The sequence below is a fragment of the Corapipo altera genome, unplaced genomic scaffold, assembly GCF_003945725.1.
Source record: "Corapipo altera isolate COAL_440 unplaced genomic scaffold, ASM394572v1 22, whole genome shotgun sequence".
In the NCBI taxonomy this organism is placed as follows: Eukaryota; Metazoa; Chordata; class Aves; order Passeriformes; family Pipridae; genus Corapipo; species Corapipo altera.
In genome coordinates, this window is record NW_020884886.1 from 1,688,864 (window position 1) to 1,710,352 (window position 21,489).

General features: G+C 39.0%; 2 protein-coding genes across 2 annotated transcripts in view; one reads left to right on the forward strand and one right to left on the reverse strand.

The window, feature by feature from the left end:
• Nucleotides 1-1,635: 1,635 nt before the first annotated feature.
• Nucleotides 1,636-20,225, reverse strand: TRMT44 (tRNA methyltransferase 44 homolog). The gene is made up of 11 exons (XM_027642830.1): nucleotides 19,826-20,225; nucleotides 17,387-17,504; nucleotides 16,305-16,524; nucleotides 15,177-15,245; nucleotides 12,908-13,015; nucleotides 11,425-11,496; nucleotides 8,330-8,436; nucleotides 7,562-7,745; nucleotides 6,513-6,903; nucleotides 5,520-5,636; nucleotides 1,636-2,086 (listed from the first exon to the last, which is right to left on the reverse strand). The coding sequence occupies exons 1-11, from the start codon at nucleotides 20,208-20,210 to the stop codon at nucleotides 1,854-1,856; spliced, it is 2,004 nt and encodes a 667-aa protein (XP_027498631.1). The 5' UTR covers nucleotides 20,211-20,225; the 3' UTR covers nucleotides 1,636-1,853.
• The window catches only part of ACOX3 (acyl-CoA oxidase 3, pristanoyl), a 33,802-nt gene continuing 32,520 nt past the window's right edge, over nucleotides 20,208-21,489 (forward strand). Inside the window, exon 1 of the mRNA XM_027642829.1 lies at nucleotides 20,208-20,309. The gene's annotated coding sequence lies outside the window, so the exon portion shown is untranslated. The remainder of the gene's footprint in view (nucleotides 20,310-21,489) is intronic.

Sequence of the window (21,489 nt, forward strand, 5' to 3'; positions counted from 1 at the left end):
CTTTAAGATCATCAAGTCCATCCATTAACCCAGAACTGCCAAGTTCACCACCAAACTAAGTCCCTAAGTGCATCATCTACACATCTTTTAAATATCTCAGGCACGGTGGAATGACTCCACCCTTTCCCTGTGCAGCCTGTTCCAATGTTTGACAAGCCTTTTGCTGAAGAAATTTTTCCTAATATCCAATCTAAACCTCCCATGGTGCAACTTGAGGCCAGTTTCTTTTATCCTATCACTTGTTACTTGGGAGAAGAGACCAATACCTACCTGTCTAAAACCTCCTTTCAGGTGCTTGTAGAGAGTAATAAGGTCCCCCTGTGTCTTCTTTTCTCCAGGCTAAAAAACCCCAGTTCCCTCAGCTGCTCCTCATTGGACTTTTTCTCTAGACCCTTCACCAGCTTCATTATCTTCCTCTGGATATGCATTTAACTTCAAAAATTTAACCTTTTAAAGAAAATAATAGCCTACCAAAGAAAATCATAACCTGCTCAGGGTGCCATGACATTCCTTTGTTATTTGATAAACAGAAACCTCACCATTCCAATATTATTAAATACATTTTCTACTGTTAGAGCAAAAGGCCAGGTTGGATGGGGCTTTGAGCAATTTGGTCTAGTGGAAGATGTTCCTGCCCACAGCAGGGGGGTTTGGAACTAGATGGTATTAAAATTTCTTTCTTACACAAACCATTCTGTGAATCTATGACAGTGTGGCCTATAAAGCCCTAAAAACCTACACCAACATCTGAAGTCTTCCACAATAGCTTCCCAGAAAGTTGTTCTTTAAACGAACAAGCACTTTGAATCAATATAAAAAGCAAGGAAAGGACTAGGGTCTGACCAAGAAAGCAAGCATATTATATGGTATTGCTGCATGGTAACATGGAAAGGAAGCTGGCAAGTCAGGAAAGAGTGAAATCTCCCTAATTTCTGACTCCCAAGGGCCACTGAGTCATAAGAAACTCTAAATCCTCCTGTTAAGGAATACACTCAGTGCAGGTAGCTCCCTTTGCAGCTGCAGTACAGGCTGCAGGTTGAGCTCTGGGTGGCAGGAGCTCCAAGGCAAAAGGCCATGAACTGCCAACCCTTGGCATGACCAAGGGCACAGGGAGCTGTGGCACCAGCCAGGGGACCAGACACTCACAGACACGGCAGGAGTCAATGAGACACGGCAGGACACTTTCGTAGCTCAGACTGTGAGGTTATAAAAGCCTTGGGTTTCCTTTGTTCAGGGTCCCTCCTTGGAGGCAGGAGCTTGAGCAGTTATTTTGTTACTGCATCAAGATTAAACTCCTTCAAGGATTGCAAGGTCTGAGACTCTGCTCTGGGAAACCTGAGGTAGAGCCAGTGAGGAAACCTGGTCTGATTGTGTGAGTGTGGGGTGTGTAGGGAGGTAAGGTGGCTTTGGTCCCAGCTCAGGTGATGTGGGTGTGACTGTCAGAGTGGCTCCTGGATAGTCAGAGAGAAAAGTTTCCTTAACGCTCCTTAAAAACATGGAACAAGCTAGCTAATTTTCAGGGTTTAAAAACACTGCATCATGTGCTTTTGATCTGACTGAGGATCACAAAGAGTTTCCTAGGAAATTAAGCTTTTAAATTTTATCCTTATACAAGCACGTACTAGACAAGCCATGACAAATCCAAACGTAGAGACATTCTTTACTATACCTTTTCCATAAAAAAATAAAGATTTAGAAATATGGGAGAATTTTTAAACCAACTGCAAAATAAGATGCATAGGCATGTGGAAAACCCCTTCATATTGTACAGATCTTCACGCACTACGCAGTCCCAAAGTCAATCCTAGATTCAGTGGTGTACACAAGCTTGAACGTTAAGTGGCAACATTTTATTACTGTATATGTTTTTTCTTTTTAATTATCTGAGACTGCCTTAGCTCCTCAGTTCCATGAGCATATGGGCAAGATTCAGAAGGCAAAGAACAACCATCAGGATGATGAATGAAAAACCAACAGAGACGTGTTTTAAATGCTTCAGCTGAAAGGCGACGTTTTGCTTCAGGTTTAGTTTTACTTGATGGTTTCTCTTTTCTCCAGTCACGAATGTGAACTCTCCCATTCAGGACTAAGATTTAAAAACAAACAAAAATGCAGCTGTTAATAGACAGCCATGGGAATTAAACTGGAAAATACTGCAGTGACATTCTGTGAATAAAATACACATGTATTCTAAAAATTTGCCTATAGGTAGGCAAAACCAAATGAGCCATTTGTACAGAAACAGAAATAAGTGCACAACAAACCAAGATAATATAGACACAGTATAAGGAACGACTGATGGTTTTACCTGAGAGATGTTTTACTGTGATGCTGAATAGTTTGAGGCATCTTTGTACTGTCTTTGTAAAAGTTTGTTTGTTCATTTTAAATACAGCAGAATCATTTAGACTAAAATCCTCTGAATTCAGATTACAAGCCCTGACGAAGTTTCAACTTCAAGAACTGTAATTCTTCTGGTGTTCAGAACTTTACAACTCTACATTAAAAATGTGACTATCAGCAAGTCTTCTACTAATTTCACTATACAGTTCATTGACCCAAAAACACGCTGCACCAAAGAGAAGACAAGTCTAATCCTTCAAAGGAATCAACAGCACATTATCATTTGTTAATAAAGATTCAGTACTTCAGGGTTTTTTTTAAAATCATTTGCTGTGTTAGGACCATAAACTGCACACACATACACACACACACACACACACTTGGGAACCTCTGTCAAGTCCTTAAATGTGTAAACAAAAGGGAATAAAAGTAAGTTAGGAAGGCAGGAACAAAAAACAGATGAAAGGAGGAGGTAAGGACGGATGAAAAACAACAGCAAAAATGAGGAGGGGAGAATGTGCCACTTCTAAGTTGCCATGCTCTATTTTCATATCCTGCTTCAATCACACCTTCTGTATCACACCCTTGTAGCTTGGAACAGTTAATCAATGTCATTCTGCAGTCTGATAATTGCTATTCAAAAGGTAACAAGTCCAGTCAGTGAAAGTTGAGTATCACACATTCAGGCCTGGACGAATTCATCCCTCCAGGTTTCCCTGTGATACACAGGCAGACGTGAACCCACACAAAGCCAATCGAGAAGCGGACAAGCTTTAAAACCTCTCTCAACGAAAGAAAAAAAATGAGCAGATATAGTGCTGTATATGATCAAGCATAATTTTTCCCAAGAAAATCAATCCTGTATTGGACAAGATGCCTGATCAAAAGAAACCGTCACAGATCAATTACTCGCAAGTCCCTTTTTTGCGTGTCTGTGCATGTGCGTGTGTGTGCATCTGTCTTTCATGTTTTAAAAGAAAAACAATTCAGTAAAGATGACAAAAGAACTGTAGCCATGTTCTTCTTTGTCCTCCTGGGCATGAGCAATATCGTTCCAGACCACCTGCTGATAAAAGCCTCTTGCTATGGTGACATGCACCTGAGGGAAAGAATCAAATGGTCTCTACTGAAGCCCTGGGGGGTATCCATGTGATGTAAACTACTGAGAAAGATCTGGCCTTAATCCTAGTCTCTCTTCAGAGATAATATGCAAAAAGCATCCATGCAAATTTAAATGCTTATTCCATGTAACAGGTTGTAAATCTATTTCACCCATTCCTAATGATAGGAATCAAATTCAAACACGTAATGAACACAGTGTGATCAACTCTTTTTAACAGATGGTAATTCAAAAGTATTTCAGTATGGATTCACATTTTATAATTGCCAAGTGTACAGAACTCCTTAGTGGATACTAAACTTAGCAAAGTTAGCCACTGGCAGCAACTAGATTGCATACTCAAGATTACTTGCCACGGATTAGTTGATCAATATTTTACAGCTGAGCTAGAACTGTTGGGACTTAATGCATTTTGAAATTTGAAGCAGCTTTAATACTGACAAAGACCTTGAAAGCAAAGCTACACCTTTACTTCTGCAAAACTTCACACTAACAAAAAAACCCAAACAACAAAACAACCGCACAAAACACACCACCATCATATTACAGCAGGGGGGAAAAAAACCCCAAAAAACAAAAAAAACCTGCTATGAGCAAACCCAGTCAACCAGACGCCACTGAGTTCTTTCTGCCACGCTACCATAGGCTACATGAACACATTAAGCTCACAGTTACAGGTTCTCATGGAGGTTAGTTTTATTTCATGTCACCAGCTGGCAGTCAGTCACTAGTGGTGTTCCCCAGGGGTCTGTGTTGGGTCCAGTCCTGTTTAACATCTTTATTGATGATTTAGATGAGGGGATTGAGTCCATCATCAGCAAATTTGCTGATGACACCAAATTGGGAGGGAGTGTCGACCTGCTGGAAGGCAGGAGGGCTCTGCAGAGGGATCTGGATAGACTTGAGAGATGGGCTGATTCCAGTGGGATGAAGTTCAATAAAGCCAAGTGCTGGGTCCTGCACTTTGGCCACAACAACCCCATGCAGCGCTACAGGCTGGGCACAGAGTGGCTGGAGAGCAGCCAGGTAGAAAGGGACCTGGGGGTACTAATTGACAGGAAGCTCAACATGAGCCAACAGTGTGCCCAGGTGGCCAAGAAGGCCAATGGGATCTTGTCCTGTATCAAAAATAGCGTGGCCAGCAGGAGCAGGGAAGTGATCCTTCCCCTGTACTCTGCATTGGTGAGGCCACACCTTGAGTATTGTGTTCAGTTCTGGGCCCCTCAGTTCAGAAAGGATATTGAGGTGCTCGAGCGGGTCCAGAGAAGAGCAACAAGGCTGGTGAAGGGACTGGAGCATAAGTCCTATGGGGAGAGGCTGAGGGAGCTGGGGTTGTTTAACCTGGAGAAGAGGAGGCTCAGAGGTGACCTCATCACTGTCTATAACTACCTGAAGGGAAGTTCTAGCCAGGTGGGGGTTGGTCTCTTCTCTCAGGCACTCAGCAATAGGACAGGGGGGCACAGGCTTAAGCTCCGCCAGGGGAAATTTAAGTTGGATATCAGGAGAAAATTCTTTACAGAGAGAGTAATCAGGCATTGGAATGGGCTGCCAGAGAGGTGGTGGATTCACCATCCCTGGAGATTTTTAAACGCAGATTGGACGTGGCACTGAGTGCCATGATCTAGTAAATGGACTGGATTTGGACCAAGGGTTGGACTTGATGATCTCAGAGGTCTTTTCCAACCCAATCAATTCTATGATTCTATTTACACTGTGGGGCTTAGTAAGGTCAGTCTGTCTGAGTTAAATGCTTCAGTGAACATGCTGTGTATTTGACAGCCCCAAAATCATCAATATTTCATAGGAAAAATAAAAATGCTCCAAGTCAAAGAATAGCATCAAATTAGCCACTTTAACAAAAGGGCTGTCTTTTCAGATCCAGTCGGTCTAGAAGATTTTGTTGATAGATGGGCACATAAAGAATATTCGGTTTTCCACAGAGGTACAAAAAGCAGTTAAAAAGCCACCACCATAGTAATTTTTCAGTTAAGTTTAGTTGCATAAAGAGGAGATAAAATAAATGATTACAGAAAAACAAAACCCAAAACTTCTTTACCTTCAAATACTTGATGATTGTTCTTCAGTAGTGTCTGCAGGCCTCCATATTCACTCTTTAGCCTTTTTAATGTCTCTTTACTTAAGTGTTCTGCCACTTCTTTCAAAGAAAGGCTTTCTGCAATAAAAATGGTGTAAACATTAAAAATTTACATATATATAACCTTAAGAAAATTTAACTTATATATTGGGTAATGATTATGAGCAGAAAGTAAGAATTATCTACCAGTACTGCAGCAACTTTGTTCTTGCAATATCGGGTATGACATATATTTTACATGTATATTGTCTGTAAAATAGCAGCTTTCATTCTACAGAACTCAAGACAGAATTTCCACAGTAAGACACTTCTAATTTGTCCTGCTTTTTTTACAGTAGCATGTAGCCCTCATCGCCATAAGCACTGTTTATAGGCATGTAGTTAGAAGAGAGAATAACTCAAAGGATCTTTAGCAACTTTAACATGATAAACTACAGAAAGGAAATAATAAAAACAGGAAAATGGAAGATGATAAGAGTATGAACTAACTGACTGGTCATAAAATTAACAGCAACTTCTTTTTGTTTGTAAGACTAAACTAAGAATTCCTAATCATTGTAACCAAATGGCATTTCAAAGCACTTCTTACATAATTCTTACAGAATTACAGCTAATTATCATGTGAACATTCAAAAACTTAATATTCTCCCCAGACAGATGCAGTGTTTTGTTCTGGAAAATGGGAAGAGTTCTGGGGTTTACTTTGGTGTGTTTCAATAAAAATGGATTCTCTAACACTATTTAAGTGTAAACCAGAATAAAAGCCTCACACCAATTTCCAAATATTCTTCTATGTGCAATAAAACACAGTAGAAAAAAGCACCTTTGATTGCTACTGTACCTGTTTTGGTATTTCCTAAAATCTATTTCACTTACTGAATTTACAAATATATGAATTCATTGGAAAAGACATGTTCCACCAGCAAAAGATAGTGTAAAGGAAGACAACCTCACCTCCTCGATTCCAGGAATTCATATTTCCACCCTGCATATTTGAACATGATTTTTGGGGGGTTGCATTTAACAGCAAGTTTGCCACATTGAGAACCACTTCATCTACAAACTCCCGAGGGAGGGAAGCACAGTTTCTGATTTGTTCCACTTTTTCTCTGGGTTGAAATCCAGGCATCCAAGTGGTACCAACTGTCTCAGTCTCATCTGCAGGAAGTTTTGAGCCTGCTTCTTCACACACACCATCACAGTGGTCCTTATGATTAAACCCAACTCTTCTGTCACACGTGATCCCAGTACAGGTCCGATGATCGTTAATAAACTGTGTTATCTGCTTGTCAATCAGAGCAGATTCTGTAGGTGGATAGGTCCTATTTTTTCCAATCAGGCTTACCTATTTTAGTAGAAAAAGGCAAATCACTACACAGAGTCTCAAACTTACACACAGCCCCCCAACCTTTTCATGTTTCTGCAGGTTTCTCACTGCCTACAGGAGATTCCAATGCAAACACAATGCTCATTAACATCTGAGGCACTTTTAATTCTAGTTTTTGAATACTGGTGCCACGGAAAAAAATACAGTAAACAAATCAATCATGCTATACAATCACAGAGCAAAAGTAATTTTCCTGACCCTCAGATTATTTACAAAGTTAAAGCTGGACACCTCTTCCTATCTGAGAACATTTCACTTTGAATTTCGCTGGATATGAAAAACTGCAAAATTAAGTACAAATTAAGTACAAATAAACAAGACAGGCAGGTTTTTTAAGTTTTCCATCCACATAGTGGCATAAGAAAAAAATCATGAAACCTTCCATTCCTTCCTGTTTTTAGGTTTGTACCTATGACATTAAGAGCAGAATACCCAAGAAAACAGGGAGCATTTTCAGTCTCTCTTCAGAGCATATTGTATCAAGTAATGCAGCTGACTATGGTCTGATCGTACAATAACAATGAACAAACATCCACATGCTTCAAACAGCCAGCAGATTTAAAAAAAAAAAAAAAAAGAAAAAAAAAAGGCAAAGCTCTACAGAGTCCAAAATTACCCTTTTTGTTGATGGAATTCTAAGGCAATCTTCTTCTACATGAAAGCCGCATACAAATCCCACTTGGGCAACAAAATCTAGATATTCTCTGTACTGAGTTTTCTTGCTTTGTCTTCGGCTGTATTTTCCATGGAAATCAAAGAAACAACACGGCAGCACAAAGTAGCAACAGGAATAGGAAGACCTACAAGGAGGATAAAAAGCTGCTGATGTTATTTCAGAAAACACAAAAATTTAACAAATAAACTATCAGATAAAAGTAGTAATGAAAATTTTTATTAAGTGACAGAGCTTCATGCAATAATACTTATAACTTCCTCTTTCAGTAGATCTATTAGTTTAATCAAAAATACTATTTCATAACATATTTGCTGTAGCAAATTACTGTGCCAACCTGGTTAGCAGAATTAAATTTCTAGACAGTAAACTACTGCTGCTGGTTGTAAAGAGAGGAACAGTTCAAGGGAAGGCAGAATCATAAGCTCTTATTTACAGAAAAAAAACACAAAACCAACAAAAACCAACAAAAGATTCACATATATGAAGGTTTTGAACAAAATGCTGCACTGAATTCTATTGCTTCTCCATGGGAAGAGAAACACTTTGTAAAAATTGTCATCAAAAGAAGTGAGTCTTGCAAGGCGTGGCAGCAAAAGTGACAGTTTTTACCAAGCCCACATAGGTAATTATGAGGGGGTTGTTTGTTTCCTTTTGCTTGTTTGGGTTTTTTAAATTCCTTCCCTCTCACTCCCCTTCCTCCACAAATACCTAGCTGCAATTACGGGTATCCATGGTGTTAATTCATCTGAATGGTTTCCTATCAGCCAGTCAGTGTCTGGAAAGAGATGACTGTCACCTGGCATGATTGTAGATTCCTAAAACACAAAACAACACATTAAGTGAATTCTATTACAAGTTTCTTTAAAGCATTTTATTTGTTAGTAAAGCATTATGCAACCAATATAAAATATTAGCTGCCAAATACAAGGTGAATGAGAATCACAGACACCAAAGTTTTTCTCAATATGAATTTTTGCTAGGTAGTAATTTTTTATAGCTACACAGTAATTTAGCAACAAATACCCACAAAACATTGGTCAGAAAAGGAGTGGAATAACAACTATGATTAAGATATGTGGCACCCTAAATGTCTATAAACAAATATCATACACTGGATTACGATTTCTTACCAATCTCCTTCTGTTACATGTATGTCTGGACTCAATTTTTCAGGAAGTCACTTAATTTGCTATGTTTTACAGTCCCGAGGACTCACACAGCAATTAATGAGAACACAGCTGCACTGTTATCTTCTCTTTCACAGATGCTTCCCAAATCAAACCCTAACATACAAAACAACACTCTTCACATGCTTCCACATACAATAAACCTAATCCAGCCTAACATTTTCTCCTCTTGTCTATGTTACCATTCCACTCCCTTCCAAGTTGTGTCAAGATCACCTTATGATACATGTTAAACCAGGAGCAAAATTAGGAAACAATAGGTTACAAAAAGAATGCTTCCTTGGTGACCTTTGGAATAGTATTTTGCCTAATGGAAATTCGATATATATGAACTGAGAAGACAACAGCAAAGAAGTCTTCCTGCCACAATACTGACCCACAGAATAAACTCAAGAATATCCTATCCTGACATTCTTAAACAAAACCCGAACAAAAGCCAAAAACCCCACAAACAATAACAAACAAACAAACCCCCCACAATAAAACAAACAGGATGAATTCTTTATACAGGTTAAATTTCAAAAGTTCTAGAGTGCCTTTAATGTTTGTGCCTCACAAACATGTTTTCTCACCATAAACTAACTTCGGCAAAGAAAGTACTTAAAGTTATCAATACCATGGAAGTACACACTCTTTCCTGAAAACATGTATGAATCTTAATTATTGGGCAGATTTGAAACAAGTTTTAGATTTGAATTTCCACAGACCTTCAGGAAAAGTTCTGAAAATTATGCTTATTCTCTTTTTTTATATAGAAAATATATGCTTTACAAGCTTAAAATTCACAGGTATATTTAAAGTAGTACCTGCAAAGGAATTTTAAAAACAAAACCAAACAAAAAACAAACCCAAACCTCTTATTAAGGAATTTCAGACATTTCAGGCTATCTCTGGTTACATTTCAATTCCTCCTTAAGGATCAATATGGTGATTATTGTTCACTTTAAAAACTACATCTCTGATCATTTTTAGTTATGTATATACATTTCTAGATAATTAATGTAAAAAATTTCTCTCTGGCAGGTTACTAGAAGTTAAACCAAGTCTTGGGTAAGTGTTTTCTTAAGGTTGATTGAACAAATTACTCATACTTTACATTTCAGTTTTGATCACTCAATTTAGGCACAGCATGAATTATCAGTGCCATACTCCACATTTTGACAGTCACACATAATCAAATTTGTATTCACCCTATCTGACAGCAGTTTGGCAATACAGAGTGACACCTGTTACACTCCTTTATATTGCTAGTTCTGTACTAAATGTTACAGATGGCAATATCCATCCTGCAACTCATGCTTTAAGTAAAGATCAAAACAAAATACGCTTCAAGGTAACAACCGGCTGTGAGCAGGTGCTTTCTCCTTCTGTGACTCCTATGGCTACAGGAGCCTTGCAAAATCATTCTACCCTTCCTGCTCATTGTATAACACCTTCCAGCATAAACCTGCACTTTCCTCATATGCATATTTTGTTACATTTTTACAGTTTCTTTGTTTCTGTCTGGGCAAGAAAAGGAACATGTAACACACAGGAAAAGAGAAGATGTTGTTTGGCATTGCCAGATGTGACTCAATGTAGTATAACAGGTACGAAGGAGCTCCACAGCTTGATGTTTTGGATTGTTTCTTGAGGCACTTCAGTAAGATCTGTTTGCAGACTGCAGCAAAAGAACATGGTAGTTTTGGCAACCACTACCCAAAATGGTGGGGTGGCAAAGAGAAGGCAACACAACATCGTGCACTGCAAAAGCTTCACCTCCCATCTGTGTAAACTGCTGCTCTTTTGTTGATTTAGTGTAAGTTTTTAGCATCCAAAGTTATATCAAATTTAACTTTAAACAAAACTATTAGAGAATAACTGCAGGTGGGGAATTATTTTACTGTATTGGAAGCTGACAATTTTTGAGAGAACACAGTGAGAAATTTTAGAGTCTAGAGAACAAAAAAATCAGAAACACCTCACTTCCAAAGGGAAACTGTTCATTGGCACCACACTTTAATGAGTGTCAGACCAAGAACGCCTGGAGTCACAGTGAATGTTCCTGTGCTCAAATTGTTCCTGTTCTCATAAAAATGCTAATATGGAACTTGAAATATAATCCCTCTTTCAGACTCATTTTCCTGTTCATTTTTGAAGGCTTTTATATTGGTTCCTTTGAGGTTCGACAACAATTTTGTCACCAAAACAGCACACAACACTGGAAGGTCATCACTTTCAAGAAAAAGACACTCATAATTTTCGATATTTTTATCTTTTATGAGGTACAGTGGTGCAAATAAAGCTGCTTAATATTGATCTGTCAGCAAAATCAAAGCTTGTTTCATAGTGTGCATGTCTGTACATGCAGTAAGAAATCATGTTAGTCTTCCCAGCTGAAAATAAGCAAGTTGCAAATATGCAAGGGTATGACACCATACTGCTCTCATAATTCCCTTTACAACTTACTTCACAGCCCCTCTGTATATGGATGGCATCATACCAAACCATTGGGTCACTTTAGACAACTGCCTGTAACCCAATATGCTTCATTATATTTGCATCAATACAACCTGAAGCAATGAACAAAAGAATAAATTTACAAAACAGTAAGACTGACATACATTTGCATAATACCTCTAAGTGAGTTTCTGGTCCGTACATGTCCCATATTTTTCTTCTCCTCACATCAATTCCTCTACCTGAATGCTGAAATATTTGAACAACAAAAAGTGTCATTTCAAGTACTACTTTTAACAGAAATTGTCAAACAGGCTCACTAAATGTACATATTAACAGTGATTATTTCATTCATGATAAAATTTAAGACACATAATGAAATGCCACTTCATCATTTCAAGCAGAAGCTGAATACTTTTAATCTCTTCTTTCCCTTCAAAATATAAAGGAAATTACTTGGAAACCTTAAGAATATATCTGGTTAAAAATTTTACCAGAGCACACCTACTGAGACTGCTCTTGAAAATCTGGATCTCTACAAATGTAGAAGCAGAGGTATCATTTTTTGTTTGTTTTTAAAATATCAAAACCTTTTATAAGGTGAGTACTACTGTAGCTCCCACAGGGCTCAGAGAAGAGTGCTACTCTAAGCAGTCCTTAGTGGAGAACCACCTTTCAACTATCAAAGTCCGAACACATTTTTTCCTGTGTGAATTGAAGAGAAGAGGAAATAGACTGGAAACTAAAGCAAGAAATGAAGAATGTGTAAGTATTTGAACTTCAAGAACCTTGTGCAGAACTAACCAAAATCAATTACTAAAAAAGTCTCATAAAACTCTCATACACAACTTTTTTGACAGTCAATGTTTGTCAGCACTCCAGCAGTGATGAACTGATAATGAATGTAAAGAAACATCTACAGGGAAAATAGCACCTTGCAATGGACACAATTTTTCTGACCACACAATAGAAAGCTTGTGTTGGGAGAACTCAGGCCAATTTTTCCCACCAATGAAATTTATTGATCTAATAGGAGATATTAATTTCCTTTACAAAGTGGAAAATGCAATTCCCTGAAACACACAGACCCAACTTCACTCGGTTTTGTTTAGTCTCACTGACCTATTTTTGTTGTTGTGTCAGAAACTACACATCAAGAAACTATGGTATTGCCACACTTTCATTCCCAAAAGCACAGCATGTTGTTAGGTATTTTCAATTAACAGACGTCAGGATTGTTTTTAAAGATATAGAAAAACATCTTCAGGACACTGCAAGTAGAATTCAATTCAAAAATAAGTTCATGAACACCCTGTTGTGAGAGAGAATCTCCATGTCAAGATTCCACATTACTCCTCGCTTTTTTCTATAGCAAAACTAAATTAGACCATTATTTTTAATTTCCCCCCCTTAGTTTCTTACCTCAGAAAAAACAGCCTTGAACTGACACAAAATGTACTAATAAAAACAGATAATAAACAAAAGGTTTCTAAAGCTCTGCTAGGATTTTCTCTTGGTAACTGGAGTGACAAAATCCTGTTTTAGTGAGATAAATTAACTGTATTTTGGCTATTTGCATGCCAGATAAAAGAAAAGCATAATAAGAATATTGACTATCTCTACAGTTTTTAATCATTATTTAGAAAAGCAGTCTATTTACCCCTTCATTGTTTAGAATGTGAACCAGTAGACCATTTCCACATCCAAGATCTACAAATGACTGTTTCTTAGTCAACCCTTTTTCCTTTCTCTCTTCTTCCCAAAGAATCTAAGGCAAGAAAACAAAATATTTTAGATTTCTACTCTCAACTTTCCCTGAAAGAAGAAGCAAAAGGTTATTGGAAATTAAAGGAGAAAGCTGGGAAGGCAGATGTGACAGAAAACATTCCCTGTACTCACAGCTAAAATAACTTTAGAGAAAAAAAAAAAGAAAACAAAAACAACAGAAAAACATTGAAACTGCTTATGGAGAGGGGCAAGAATTATGTTGCAAAATATCAGTTTCTAAGTGCTAAGCACATCCTCCACTCCCTCCTGAGTCACTAGAAGCTGAAATTAATCAGGGCTATACAACTCTGGGCTAGAATGAGCATAAATGTAAAGTTGCTAAAACAACAGGTGCAAGAGAAGAACAGTGGAAAGCAAGGGAAGGATCAAGTAAACTTCAACAATGTCTCTGCAGGTAAGACCCGGAGGCGTTTTTATCCACTGTATTTGTGGTGGCAGAGCTGAAAATAACCAAAATGTTCTTTGTAATCAGTTGGTGATATATCAGCAAATGTAACCTCCTTTTCTATTGAACAAAGCAACAGTGTTACCAAGCAAGTCAGCTGCCCCAAATTCTGCATCAGCTACAGGGACCCCAAAGCTTTCACCCAAATTCTAGTCCCTGCTCCATACATTAGTAGTTACTTTTACATAAGTATGTAATTCATAATTAACAACTGGATATTTCTCTGCAGAACACGAATTAATCTCTCTCACTGTCAAACTTTTTCCTTCAATGAGAAGTTACAGAGCACACACTCATCAACTCTGCTCTCTCATTATTCACTATGACTAACAAAAATCTTCAAGAATATTTAACTATGAAAATTAATATTTGTAACATTGTCTCTTGTGAATATATCAGTTTTGCTAGAGGGAAAAAAGATGAAGATAATCCATGAGATTATCAGGCTATGTTTATGTTTTTAAATTTACCAATCATTGCATTTTAGCACTTTAGGCAGTATCCCAGAAACCCCTAATCATCTCCTACGTACATTATACCTATCCTCCAATTCCTCCAGAGTTTTTCCCAATACAAATTGAACAGCTACTGCTTTGGTCATGCCCCTAGACACAGGTGATTGCAGAGTAAAATGAGGTCACATGTAGACACCATAAATCCATAACAACTTGACACTGGACCTACTTTCAACCAACTACTCCCAACCACTTGTTTAATGTACTTCTAAATAATGAGTTATTCTATAACATCATATAAATACCTGAACATTTAGTAAGGAGGTTAGGTTATTAATATCATAGTCTAAGTTTTCATTTATATAAACTGTATGTTGGATGAATTTAATAACTTTTTAAAAACCACTACTACATCAGCTAACATACGTTATCACTGTAAACCAACATTCAAGTGCATAAAAATGCTATCACTACAGAATTTTCTTGTGGCTACAATCCCTAATTTACAACATCTAATATTAACACAGTGGTAAAAATGGTAAAGATGAGTCTATTACACAGCTCTTTCCACAAGCCAGTGTCTAAGCCTCTAAGGGGTTAAACAGTCAATTATCAAAACTAATTAGCCTTTAGAAAATTCTGTAAATGATCTAACTTACTTACAAATACTGATTTAAATAGACTCCAGAGGTAGAGTTCAAGGTAGACATGCTCTTACCACATTCTGGATGGCAGTAAAAAATATTTATGTGCCTATATAGTGACCCATTTTGATGCTTTTTATAAAACTGAAGTTTCTAGTGACTGCAGGTAGCAGAATTTTCACAGAATCTAGTATGTAGGTGTCTTAGAAAACTGCACCAAGCATTCCCAGCATCTACAGTTGGCCTTATTACATTTGAAGATGGGATTTGAGCTGAAATTTTATCAGGGAGAGGCATAGCAGTGAAAAACCTTTAGCATAAAATTAACTAGTTATGGAAAAACATATAAAACAATCACTCCTCATCTCCAGCTGGTCCAACCAACCACTTCTACATCAGTTCTTTTTGCTTTATCACTTAGAAATAAATACATCTTGTCTGTGTAGATCATCAATTTTCTGCGACAGAAGACTGCAAATCTTTACCATATCTTTACAAAGAATCTCTTGTTTCCTTCTAAACTGATTTTCTTTAGAGAGGTTCTACTATTAGGAAATAGAACCTTATAGAACATTATTAGGCAAAGCGATTCCCTACCAGCAAGTAAGTGGCAATGGCAACATCTTCATAAACAAATTTCTCAGGATCTGTCACTTCAGGCCACACCTTCAGGAAAAAAAAATAGAGAAAAAAATGGAGAAAATTTATTTTCTGCATCATCTGAAATAACTAAAAAAAGTTACAGCAATCTGGATACTCATGCACTCATCCACTTCAATAGGTTTCTGCACCTCACGAATTTTGTATTTTAACCTCATTAAAAATATACACAAAGAATGTAAATAAAGACTCTCTGATTTTGTGAGTCACACGAAAGAATGATGGTGTAAAGAATGTTCTCATCCAAACAATAAAGTTTCCAGGAACATTATGGCTCCATATGTGCAGGTCACGAGTAAACTGCTGCATCTGTTCTGTAATAGATCGTGTATGTTCTGCTTAACTCTCTCAGGAGAAAAATGCTTATATTTTTCCTGTGCAGCACTGTTAACATGAATATTTATAGATTTCTTTTCACAAGGTAACAGACATAGAATTACCCCGGCACAACAGGACACAACGAATCAAAATCTGAAGTAGGAAGTCAGAAAGCTGAAGTATTTATCCCCAAGTATTATTTTCTAAACAAGGAATTGAAACAAAGACTAAAATGCTCAACTCTGCACTAATTCTACCGCAGACCTAAAGCCTGAACCACTGACTTACCTAAAAGACCAATTCTCCTCTCAAGTATACCTTTCTGTTAGTACAGAAATATCAACAGCAAAACCTTTCAACATTTTCACAATATGTTTTACCAAAGACATATATAACACACACTAAGATATCATACAAACTTCAGAAGAGGAATAGGAAACTTAACCTACTTGCTAACCAATGCTGTTTACAGAGTCTTTCAGGTTTTGGAGAAGCAAGTGCTTTATTTATGCCTTCTAATGTGGGTGACTTAGTATTTATTCCACTGACTACTGCTTACTTTTTAAAATAAGAGATACATTCTCAAAAATGTCTAAGTCCTCCAAATATATGTTGTGAATTTGTCTCTAAATCTTGCTTTTCAAGTTCTTCCAAATACTGAATTTATTTAGTGACAGAAGCAGCTTCACTACACAAACAATGAAAAAAGTTATGAGAAGATATTACTGTATGTATTGCTAAATTTACCTTTACCATTTCTTTGTATTTTTCTTTGAGGTCTTGATACACTTTGCTGTACTTTGCTACAGAAATGAGTGAGAGTGTACTTTTAAACTCACTGGGCTTTTGCTCCACAGACCATTTAGCCAGTTTGGACAAAAGCTCATTTCCAAGCCATGCCAGTTTGGGGTATGCAATTCCATCTGAAAACCAATCCTCTGGAAATGGAGCTACAACAGACACAGACCTTCAAAAAAACAAATAAAAAATTTAGAATAAATACAGTATATTTCATTATTTCAGCTACCTCAAAGAGGGAGAAAAAAATGATTAAGTGGAGAAATCAGCAAATCAAACAGATATAAAATTAGACAGAAGAATAAGGAAATACATAATACACAAAACCAAAAGGAAAATAAAACAATGAAGTTACTGAATAACAGGTTAACAGTCTCCCCTGAATTTTGTTAGCTCATTATCTGTCAATTCAAACACTGTACATGAGAGTCCATGCTGCATTTAACACAATGAATGAGGACTCACATATGATGACCAACCAGATTTAACAAGATAGCCAAACACTAAGTAGCAAAAGTCGGTTTATGAAATTCATGAGAAAAATAAAATTTAGAAGAAAAATACATCCATTGGCACAATCCATTATTTCATCTTCTCTAACTTTATTCAGGTTTCATTAGAGCTACATCCTCAGATGCTCAGGACCAAGCTGCAATGGCACCTTTCAGTGACTGAAGCTCAGTGGGTTCACAGCAACTCCAATTTGACCTCAGCCCTAATAACACCCCCAGAACCTGACCCTTTTCACAGGCATAGTTAGTTCCTCGTGATCAGAATAGGCATATTTTTTTCTAGACCACACAAAGCTACAGTCAATGTATACATTCAAAGTTGAAACAACTTTGTGTTACTTTGGGTATTGTAGATGTTTCTTTTTACAGAACACTATGCACTCAGATCACAACACTACTGTAATTTACCAATCAAGCAGGAAATTACATAAACCAAATTGCCTATGTACCAATACTAAGCCATTGTGTAACTCTTGCAATAACTCACTGTTTGCTTTCCCTCTCAGTCCCAGCACTTACCATTCCTCATCTTTTATGTGTCTAAGTTGAATTTGATAAATATTGCACTTCTTAATCAGGCATTTTCCTTCACTGTTTTCCTCCAAAGGCAGAAAGGTCACAGTTCCATTGTAAACATCTGAAAAGATACACAAACAGTGGTATATTATTCCACCCTAGTTCACACCAAGATGAACTTTTGTCTCCTTACTATGTTAAATGCAAATAGTGAGATCTAGGACAACACAGGTAAAACCACAATACTAAGAATAAATCCATTTCTCAGTGTGCCTGACATCCAAAAACTTGATGGTTTGAATTCTCAACATTTAGTATTCTGTTTCATGATATTTTCAAAATACCTAAGGCTGTCCAGTAAGAGTATTCATTTTATTTTAACCCAACTATTTTAATAAAGTAAAAGCTAGCCAATGAAACTTTTCTAGCACAAAACTGCTGCTTTCCCATATCCCACAGTAAATCCAAAATCCTGGAAAGCAATTCCAATTAAACAGAGACTTACATATCACTGCAGTGTTAGAGAAACAATTGGTGCAATATTAAAAACTAATCAACAATATTAAAAATATCTATCAATTTTGCCATGTGCAAACACAGGATCTATTGCATTATTATAATTAAGCATAGCTGTGTTTCCCTTTTGGTATCATGCAGCTTTCCCAATTTGAGTTCCTAGACTAAGCACTGTGAAAAACACATTTATCCCTAAATTAGTAACTCATAACTCTGAAGGAAGATTGCCTGGGAAGACCTGTTTTTAGGTTAAGGTACATGTATGATATTACTACACTGAGTGATGTTCAGCAACCACACTACTGATGGATTCCAAACACGAGAGATTTTGAAAAAGTGAATCTAAAAGCATTCATTATATTCCATATATCTTGCAGTGTGTATGCACTATTGCTTTATAAACTAGTTGCAAAAATCTTTTTAGCTATTGTTTATGCAGGGCGATTTCCTCTGAACAACTTAATAAGTTCTCAGTTTTGCAAATGGTTTTTCAATTACTATTAAAACAAACATTCTGGCAACTACAAATGCTATATTGGCTACACAACCAATTTTCAATGGGCTCCAAAATTTTCTGAGTGCGACAAGAAAGAATAATTAGCAATAGAGGAAACATTAAGTCTTGCTGTCTTGTCCCATCTTTAGCAATCCCATCCCTGACATTTTTTCATTTTAAACATATTAATGTAAAAAAAAATCTTACAGATATGCTCTCTAGACATAGCTCAGGAACACCTTCTTTTAACATCAAAAGAAAAATTAAAACTGCAACAGACTTTTTTAAAAATTTCCCTATTTTTTTAAGACAGCAAGAAACAGGCCACAAGAGCATCCAAAACCAGCTGTCACCCATATATGACTGTAGGTCTTTCTAAATGGTAAATTAAATTTTTTCTGGAATTCTGATTCTTTTCAAAACATTACTACTAGAATTTAATCCATATCAACAGGTTTTTCCAAAATTTATCTTAAAGGAGATGTCAACCTCTATCTTTTAAAACTGTGTTTACATTAGTAGGATTTACTGCAGCATAGTACTGTCATACAGTGTCAGAACAAAACAAAGGGAAAAAAAACACAAACAAGACAAGTCCAGTTTCATTTTTAAGCAACAGTAAACAACAAGAAAGTTGATACAAATAGTTAAACTTGGCCAGGCAGGTGACACAGCTGCTTTTTCTATTCAGTAACTAATGAGGTTGGTGAAGGGACTTGAGCACAAGTTCTATGGGGAGAGGCTGAGGGAGCTGGGGTTGTTTAGCCTGGAGGAGGCTCACGGGAGACCTCATCACTCTCTACAACTCCCTCAAAGGAGGCTGGAGCCAGGTGGGCATCGGTCTCTTCTCCCAGGCAACCAGCAGTAGGACAAGAGAGCATGGTCTTAAGCTGTGCCAGGGTAAGTTTAGGTTGGATACTAGGAAGAAATTTTTTACAGAGGGAATAATCAGACATTGGAATGGGCTGCCCAGGGAAGTAGTGGATTCACTGTCCCTGGAGGTTTTCAAGATGAGACTGGATGTGGCACTTAGTGCCATGGTAGGGTTGGATCAAGGGTTGGACTTGATGATCTCAGAGGTCTTTTCCAACCCAGTTGATTCTATGATTCCATGATTCATTTTCCAACACTATCATCAGTCCTTACAAGCCTGTAATTAGGTTTGCACTACAAGCAGCGTTTGTGTGTGGGCAGCTTTCTCATGACGGGAGCTCGAGAGTCCTGCAGGTGTTCGACCCCTGTTAATTTGCGTTTCAAACTGCTGCCTCTTCCCAGCATAACAACAAAAGATAAAAATAGAAGATAAAGGGGGGGGGGGGGGGGGCAGTGGTATTTATCCCATCTGCCAGACAATCTCTGACGGGACAGGTCTGCGGCAGCCGCAGCCCCTCACCCACCATCCCGCCCCCTCTGCGCCGGGCTCCGCTCACCTTGGACCACCAGCTCCCGGGCCGGCGGGGCGGGCGGGCGCCCCCGGGGCAGCAGCGTCCTCAGCAGGGCTCGGAGCTCGCCCGGGCCGCCCCAGGGCCTGAGGGGCGGCGGCAGACACAGCTGGCCCCGCACCTCCCTCCACAGCCGGCCCAGCTCCGCGGCCCCCGCTCGCCCCTCCTGCCCACCGCCCACGGCGGCGAGGGATAGAGGTGCCTCCCCGCCCTCCCCGAGCGCCACCGTCCCTTCCCCCTCCACGGCGGCCCCGCACAGCCGCCTGTTGGCCACCTGCGGCTTCTCCAGCCACACGCGCACGGCCGCCCAGAAGCCGCGGGGCAGCGCGGCCCCGCCGGGGTCCCGCACGGCCGCCGTCCCCACCGGGCCCATCCACCGCCCGCTGCCGCCGCCGCGCCGCGGGAGGAGGAGGCGGAGCGCGTCGCAGGCTGCTCCCGTCAGTTCCCGAGGCGGGGACGGCAGCGGTTCCAGGTACGTAGCTCTCCCCGGCTGTGGCTTTGGGGCGCCGAGCGCCGTGAAGGGCGAGAGGAGAGACCCCCGCTGCGGCTGGAAACACGGGGAGCCCTGAGCTCCCGGCAGCGAGTGAGGCTGCAGGGTCGTCACTCCATTTGTAGCACTGTTTGGGGAAGGTCTGTGTCGCTGTCACAGCCTTCTTGAGAGCGGACTCCAGACCGGGAACTCTGACAGTCCCAGCTGTCCGTCTCTTCAAGGAAACGTCTCGATACATTTTGTGTACATTTCGTACACAAAACGTAGTCTCTTTCTGCTTCCTCTGAGCAGAAGCGAGGCCCTGCCGTGAATTCAGGCAGTTCAAGTAGCGGCTGTGCAGTGAACCCTCAAAGGGCTCCCGCAGAAGTGGTTCGTGCCCTGCCTTTACCCTCCCCGGGGTTGTCCTTCTCTGGGCGACTGCCCTCAGCAGCTCGCTCGGAAATGCAGAGCCGCTATAAAATAAAATAAAACAAACACTGCTGCTGTAATCTCACAGAATAAGGGTACAGCATCATTATTCTTGACACTACCAAGTGTCTGAACTGTGTCGTTGTTACACAAGATAATCGACGATAGCGCCCTGCAAACGACGTTTCCCCTCGTTATTTGTGACCCGCTGTTGTCCGGTCCTGAATTTGAATTACCAGCAGGAGCACTTTCCGCAGAAAAAGGTTGCCAACTCAGCATTTCGCGGTGAAACTGCTGCCGCTCTTGGCAAATTGAAAATAACGTGGTTTTTACTGCCAACTGCACACGCATTTCGGCATATCAGGACAAGGCTGAACTTAACACCGAGGGTGTTCTTTAGGGCAGTCTTTTGTTACTTTCCTATTGTAACCGCCTGTTTTGGTTTCCTAGTTAGTTTTGAACTGTTTGCTTGGGGCCAGATTATACTAAAACATCGTGTAAAGTCGGATTTAAGTACAGGATCCTTTTTTTATTATTTTATTTATTATTTTTTCTCATGTGGGCAATCTCACTGATTTGCAATGTCAATAAAGTTAGATGCAGTACCTGCAATATTTCAACATAATCTTTTTCTCTGTTATGAGTCAGAAGCCTTGAACTTCTGCCTGATTTACCTGTTTTCCAGTTAAAAGTGGTATACCTATTTATTTGGCTGCAGGTTGAAACACTTTCTCATTGCCTTTTTTTCCCCCCA